Genomic DNA, 7,441 nt, shown 5'->3' with positions numbered 1-7,441 from the left:
CTCACTTTGCATAATATATTGATATATGTTAGCAAAATTAATATTAAATCAAAATTTAACAAGTCCAGCAGACTTCTTGCATCTTAATTATTAATGAATGATATGAGTATCAACACGCTTAGGAACCCCTATTATTTTATTAAATATTTTATATTGTTTGTTAATTTGTATGAGTATCAATACAACTAATTCTTTCTTTAAGTACAAAATATTAGTAAAAAATTAATGCACATGTATATGATCTCTTCACTTGGTTTATTTTTATAGATATAGAACCAAATGAAAGTCAAATGTGGAGAGCTACCAAAGCAAATGAGCATGAAATAAATGTGGTTGATTTGTCCAATGGCATATGATTGATGGAGATGATTTTGACTCCTACTTTAACAACCAGTTTCCCCCTAAGTGTGCATGATGTGTGAAGAGGATTTCACTGATGGATTCACATTGTGTTTCATTTATATTTTGTATCTGGATAATGCATGTTTCTTTTTTATTTTATGGGATTTCGTGGCTTTGATGTTTGAATGCTTAAATGTGCAACTAGAAAATTATATTATGTATTGTATGGAGTTTTTATTTTAATTGAAAATGTTTTGATATTTTTATGTTTTATTTTGATGGAAAATGTTTCGATATTTTTTATGTTTTATGTCAACATTTTTCATGAGGGGGTAAACTAGAGAATCTTCACATAAAATGAGGTAATTCAAAAAGTTATTTTTACGAGGATAAATCAAAACTCACCTACTTTATAGGGGTAAAAAACTATGGAAAATGCTAAAAAGTGCCCCCGGGACAGATTTATCCTATAAATAAATTTAGAAAACTCAAATGTAGCGAGAACCTATACTCACCCCCTACCCATACGTCCGACCTAATAATTTTAACATTTATATTTTTTAGGCAAATTTTAACATTTATGAGGCCGTTTGTTATAGCTTATTTTAGAAGAAAAAAATCATTTTTTTTTTATAAAAATAATCACTTTTAATTGTTTTGCATCTGTTTGTTACAAATTTTTAAAATAATCAGAAGCTAAAAATAATCAGAAAACAGCTAAAAATGAGAAGCTAGTAGCTTATAAAATAATAAAAAAAAATTAGAGGAGAGAGAAAAGAAATGTTAAAAGAAGAAAGTTATTTATAATTAAAAAAATGGTCATGCTAACCGGTGCCCCCGGGGCACTGGTTAAGGAAATAAAAAAAGAAAATTTTGAATAGAAAATAACACTTTTTAAAGTTTTGAGGAGTTGACTGCACAAACTCCAATACCAAATTACCATTTTTTCTTAAGTTTAGCATTTTCCTTAAAAAAATTATTTTTATAAGTTCTATCCAAACAAACTAAAAATTATTTTATTTAAAAAAAAATGATTTTTACTATAATAAACAAACACAAAGTAAATTCAATTTTTCTAAAAAATCTCTAAATTATTTTACATTAAAATCACTATTTTTTTAATCTGTAACAAACGAACTCTATGTTGAACTAATATTTGCATTAATCTTATTTAAGTAGAGTAAATGGTGTTACTTGTGAGCTAGTATATGTTGTCATGGTTGGTACACGTATTCTCCCTCAAATACATCTCTTACTCAAATCCTTCACAATAATTTTGTCAAAAAAATAAAAAAACCAACCTTTGCAATTTGCAACTTTCGTTGTCTTGTCTCTCTCTCTCTCTCTGTCTGTTTTCATACCAGTTGCGAAACAGACTCTTTGCCATCCTTTTTTTATCTTTAATTTTCATGGCAACAATTATTTCCTTCCAATTTTATCTATTTCCTCAAAGTCACTTTCTTTCTTATTACACTTGGATGGATTAAATTTAAGCTCTACCTTGTTTGGATGATGAGAAAATTCAGCAAAAACCCTTTTTTCTAGCTTTCTTCATTTTCTTGTAGCTTCTGCTGTTTATTAATTTCATTTTTCACTTTAATTCACTGAACCCAGATGCAAAAATTCAATCTTTTTCCTCAACACTTGATGATGACACTGAATTGAAGTAGTGAGAGAGAGTGAGAAAGAGAGAGAGAGAGAAGAAAAAATGGCTTATGCACAAGGGTTTACTCCAACATTGAAATTGAGTTTTGTATTTTCATCTCAAATTTCACCAAAACAAAGATACCCTTTGGTTTTCCCTTCATCAAAGTGTGATTTTTCACTCAAATTCAATGATGGGTCATTCAAATTCCAAAACCCATTATTTGTATCTACAAAACCAATTTCAATTAAGAGTGCAAAATCTGTGGAGCTTGACCAGTTTGTAACTAGTGATGATGAAGAGGAAGAAGAAATGGGTGATGGATTCTTAGAAGCAATTGAAGAGCTTGAGAGAATGACAAGGGAACCTTCTGATGTTCTTGAAGAGATGAATGATCGTCTCTCAGCTAGAGAACTTCAACTTGTGTTGGTTTATTTTTCTCAAGATGGAAGAGATTCATGGTGTGCTTTGGAGGTTTTTGATTGGTTAAGAAAAGAGAATAGAGTTGATAAGGAAACTATGGAGTTGATGGTTGCTATTATGTGTGGTTGGGTGAAGAAGTTGATTCAAGAACAACATGGTGTTGGTGATGTTGTTGACCTTCTTGTTGATATGGATTGTGTTGGTTTGAGACCTGGTTTTAGTATGATTGAGAAGGTTATTTCTTTGTATTGGGATATGGGAGAGAAGGAAGGTGCTGGTTTGTTTGTGGAAGAGGTTTTGCGGCGGGGGATTTCTTGTAATGACGATGATCCTGACGGGCATAAAGGAGGTCCGACGGGGTATCTTGCTTGGAAGATGATGGTAAGAATTTTCATACTTGATATCTAGGTTTTCTTTATTTGATTGGTGAATTAGCTTTTGTTTGAAAATTTGAATGATTGTGTCTTGTGTTGAAGAACATGTTTGTGTTGGTTGTTGATCATTTGGTTCCCTTTGACTTAGAGTACGTTTGGTTCTGTGTTGACAAAAATTGATTTGAACAGAATTGGTTTTGGTTAAAAGTGAGTTTAATTTAATATCGTTTATGTTTGGATGATTTATGAGAAAACTGTTTCTTATCAATTCATTGTAAACTTGAGTTGGAACCCTCCAACCATGGAACCAAACACGGACATAGATATTTTGTTAATTTTAGCTGTGGTGTTTTTGAATTGCTTGTTTTGCATTGGTATTGGCGTGTTGCCTTCGATGACCCTGCTTATCCCCATTCAAACATTGAATTCGAGCTTTTTTATTATTGTCATATGTGTCTTTGAATTGCTGGCTTTTGGTTTGCTTGTTCATTTTCAGTTAGTGTGTCGTCAGCGGCGTATGACAGACCTGATTTTGAATAAACTTGATTTTATAAAATTGATTTGGTTGTATTTACTTTAAAAGCGAGTTTGATGGAAAACTTATTTCAAACTTCTATTACCTAAAGCAAAAGCTACTTTTCTTTACTTATACTCAAGTCAAGGTTTGAAGGCAAAATAATCAAATATCTATATTTTTACTAAAATGAGAACAGTAGTTAAATGTAAAGATACTATTAAAATGTCCTAGTTTTATTTTAAAATTATGTTTTGGTATAAGCCTCAAGTGCTTCTCTATAAGAATAAGCTCTTTTGGAGTTTAGAAATGGTGTTTGGATTATTTAATTATTTAGTTCTAGAATAACTCCCAGAAGAACTTATGACTTATGAGCAAGTATCATCCAAACACAAAATTAGCTTACCTAGAAGCAACTTTTCACATTAGAGATTCTAGATAAAGGTACCTCTCCTAAGCCCTTCTAGATAAGTGCACTATGTGACTCACATAGTTAGCTTGCTTTAAGCTTCTTTGCCCTATGATGTCCCATATGCACTTTATGCCATTGTATTTTCTTGGGGCAGATACAAATAGGAAACTTATTCTGATTATCAGTTGTATTTAGCCAATTTGTGGAATAAGGCACTGTTTGGATAAGCTTCTTAACTAAACTTTTATAGCATAAGCACTTATCATGTACTAGTAAGTGTTTATCTATAAGCTACTTCTATAACAAAAGATAAAATAAAGTCAAACTGTTTTCTTATAAGCTCTTTTCATAAGCTATCCTAGTTTCAGAAGTGCTTGTTAGTAGATAAGCTCAAATAAGCCAATCAAAATAGATCCTAAATTAAGATAACTAAGTGTATATCATAGTTTTCCGATCATCAGTTACATATTGGAAGTGTGGTGTAGTTACATATATATATGATTTTCTTTTCCAGACTGAAGGTGATTACCGAGGCGCTGTTAGATTGGTAATTCAATTTAGAGAAGCTGGCCTGAAACCAGAGATCTACAGTTACCTTGTTGCAATGACTGCTGTGGTTAAGGAACTCAACGAGTTCGCCAAAGCTCTACGAAAGCTTAAAACTTATGCAAGGGCCGGGTTGATAACCGAATTCGACCGAGAAGATGTTGATCTGGCAGAGAACTACCAATCAGAACTTCTAGCCGACGGAGCACTGTTATCCAAATGGGTGATTCAAGACAGCACCCCTTCATCGCTTCACGGAGTTATTCATGAGAGGCTCCTTGCTATGTACATTTGCGCTGGCCGTGGAATCGAGGCCGAGAAACAATTATGGGAAATGAAGCTTGTTGGTAAAGAAGCCGACGGAGGTCTTTACGACATTGTATTAGCCATTTGTGCTTCTCAAAAAGAGTCTGCGGCAACGGCAAGGCTGATGATGCGGATGGAAGTTGCGAGCTCACCGCAGAAGAAGAAAAGTTTGTCGTGGTTGTTACGAGGTTATATTAAAGGTGGTCATTTTAATGAAGCGGCAGAAACTGTGATGAAAATGCTTGAGTTAGGATTCTCTCCTGAATATTTGGATAGAGTTGCTGTTTTGCAAGGTTTAAGGAAAAAGATTCAACATCATGGAAATTTAGATACTTATATGAAGCTTTGTAAGTCCCTTTCTGAAGCAAATTTGATAGGACCATGTCTTGTGTATTTGTATAATAGAAAATATAAGCTTTGGGTTGTGAAAATGGTTTAAGAAATTGTAGTTGAAAAAATGTTGCCAATTTTTAAACCTATGGTTTTGGAGGCATAGCTGTGTATTGTTTACTTGTATAAATTTGTATAGTTTTAATGTCAAATGGATAAATTATAGTTCTAGTGGTAGAGCAATGTTATAATGAGTATGTATAATAAATAATTCGGATCTTCTACACTGCACTCTCATGTAATAATATTATTGGATAGATTATGATGTGATTATGTTATAGTATACTCTTGCTTCAACTTGATGAACATGATGTTACAGCTTTGTTTTTGTCCTACTGGGCTTTGTGTGCTAGTGAATTTCCTATCTGTGGACTATGGTGATTGTTCTTCTTCCTTTGCATTGCTCACACAGAAAAAGTATACCGTCGAAAGATATTTTTTGATAAGATTTTACACCACTAGAAAATATCTTTCGATAGGATTTACATTACTTGAAGATGTTTGCTGGTGAGAATGGAGGAACTCAGAGCAATGCAGAGTTCCTCATAGGGTGTTCTCGAGGATATGCACCCTACTAGCATCCACCAAATTACCCTACTACATTCCACTTTAATTATATGACATGGTAGAATGTTTGATTTCAATTGAATATCAGTGTAAAATTAGTTTATATTGACAGAGCATATACATTAAATTCATTTAAATATATAATTTTAAAAATATTTTATTTGCAAAAATTGACATTTTAATTTTTTTTTATACAGATATTCAATCAAATTGCTTCATAATATCCTTTTTTTAAAATTAACTTTTATGATGAGGATTGGATAGAAAGTAGCAGCCTAGCGGGCTGAGTGTTTAGGCTTGACCCTAAAAATAGGATAACTTTGCGTCAAAAAAAAAATAGGATAACTTCTTTTTCGGTCCTCATGCTTCTTTTTCCTTTTTTGTCCTTCAATAAAAATCTCGGTTTCTATTTACTGAATTTTTTTTGTCTAGAAAAAAACTTCGGTTTCTGTTTTCCGAATTTTTCCTGAATTTGCACTAGAAGTTTCGAATTTTTTTTCAAAGGTAAAATAAAATTTTTGAGGGGTATAAAAGAAATGTGGGGGCTGAAAGAGAATCTATAAAGCCTTAGCAAGCCTCAATTTTGATTGCAGACTGAGTGTTTAGGCTTGACCCAACTCATACTTATCGTCCATAGAAAAATTCTCTTACCCCGCCCCCACACACACACATATTTCTTTTATCCTTTTGAAATTTGAATTTTGTCCATGCGAAAAAAGTTCGGAACATATTTTCCCAACTTTTTTGTCATTTAAAATAATATTTTACACTAGAAAAAGTTCGCAAAATAGGGGGGAAAAGAGAATTTTTCTCGTCTTTATATAGGCTTCAAATTTGTTTTGACAAAAATTAATTAATTTTAAGAAATTAGTTTAGTAGCAAAAAGATAAGTTTTAGATTTAAGAGGTTCGAAATTTGAGTTCCTTTAATAATTTTAGAAAAAGACAAATGTAAATATTTTTTACTTTGATTGGGACACTTGAAAGCATTTTTTTTAACCTTATAAAATGGAGCATCTTTCGCTCACTTTAAATTTATTTGGCAAAAGTAAAAAAACTTTAAACTTAATTTTAAAAGTTTGATTTAAGTAGAAAAGATTATTTAAATGTGTTGAAGTTTCTCCATATAATTCATGGACAATATACTATTTGTCAATAACTTTAAATAATGGGTCCGTTTGTTTGAGATTTTTTTTAAGAAAAAATCTATATTTTTTTCCTTAAAATAATCTATTTTATCATGTAATGTAACTAAGTAGACATGTTTTCATGAACAATGTCAATCAGAACCTTAGAGTTACTCTTAACATGGAGATGGGTGATCCCCTTTCTCCAAGCCATGTCCATCTCGATATGCATCCTCCACATTTCGGAAATGGATTCCCTGCAGTCACTATTTGACTGTAGGTTAATATGAGTCATTCATTTTGAAATCTTGACCACCAAAAGTTTAGTCTAAAGGCTAGCAATGCATGACTACATGGTCATTTGAATGCATGCAATCCAGGTCCCCACATTTCAACATGGAGCGCGTCACAAAAACCAATATTATATACCAACATAGCTATTCAAACAAGTGTGTCATTGATATCTCGAAGTAAACCGCCACCCCCGAATTACTATTTGAGCTCTTATGTGCACCATCGCAATTAAGTTTTACACAACCCTCTACAGACCTTTTCCAGCAAATTAAGTTTTCTTGCTTTAATATAAATTTAACTTTTTTAAAATAAAAACTATACAACTTAAAATTTTGATCGTTTAATCTTAATCCAACGTCATATGCGCACCAAATCAAATACGAAAATACATCCACTTTAACGTGGTCCTGCCTTAAAAAAAAAAAAAAACATGGCCCTCCTTTTTGTGAAACCAAATCCAAACAATTTTAAAATTTATCATCTTCCCTCCTTTAGACCAAAC

General features: G+C 32.1%; 1 protein-coding gene across 1 annotated transcript; it reads left to right on the top strand.

Annotated features, from left to right (window-relative positions):
• The first annotated feature begins 1,540 nt into the window (after nucleotides 1–1,540).
• Nucleotides 1,541–5,222, top strand: LOC123914455 (pentatricopeptide repeat-containing protein At2g30100, chloroplastic). The gene is made up of 2 exons (XM_045965616.1): nucleotides 1,541–2,791; nucleotides 4,225–5,222. Exons 1-2 carry the CDS (start codon nucleotides 2,051–2,053, stop codon nucleotides 4,999–5,001), a joined length of 1,518 nt encoding a protein of 505 aa, XP_045821572.1. The 5' UTR covers nucleotides 1,541–2,050; the 3' UTR covers nucleotides 5,002–5,222.
• The last annotated feature ends 2,219 nt before the right edge of the window (nucleotides 5,223–7,441 follow it).

This window comes from Trifolium pratense, linkage group LG3 (genome assembly GCF_020283565.1).
Source record: "Trifolium pratense cultivar HEN17-A07 linkage group LG3, ARS_RC_1.1, whole genome shotgun sequence".
Lineage (NCBI taxonomy): Eukaryota > Viridiplantae > Streptophyta > Magnoliopsida > Fabales > Fabaceae > Trifolium > Trifolium pratense.
The sequence above is the reverse complement of the archived record's forward strand: the minus strand, read 5'-3'. Positions and strand labels throughout refer to the sequence as shown.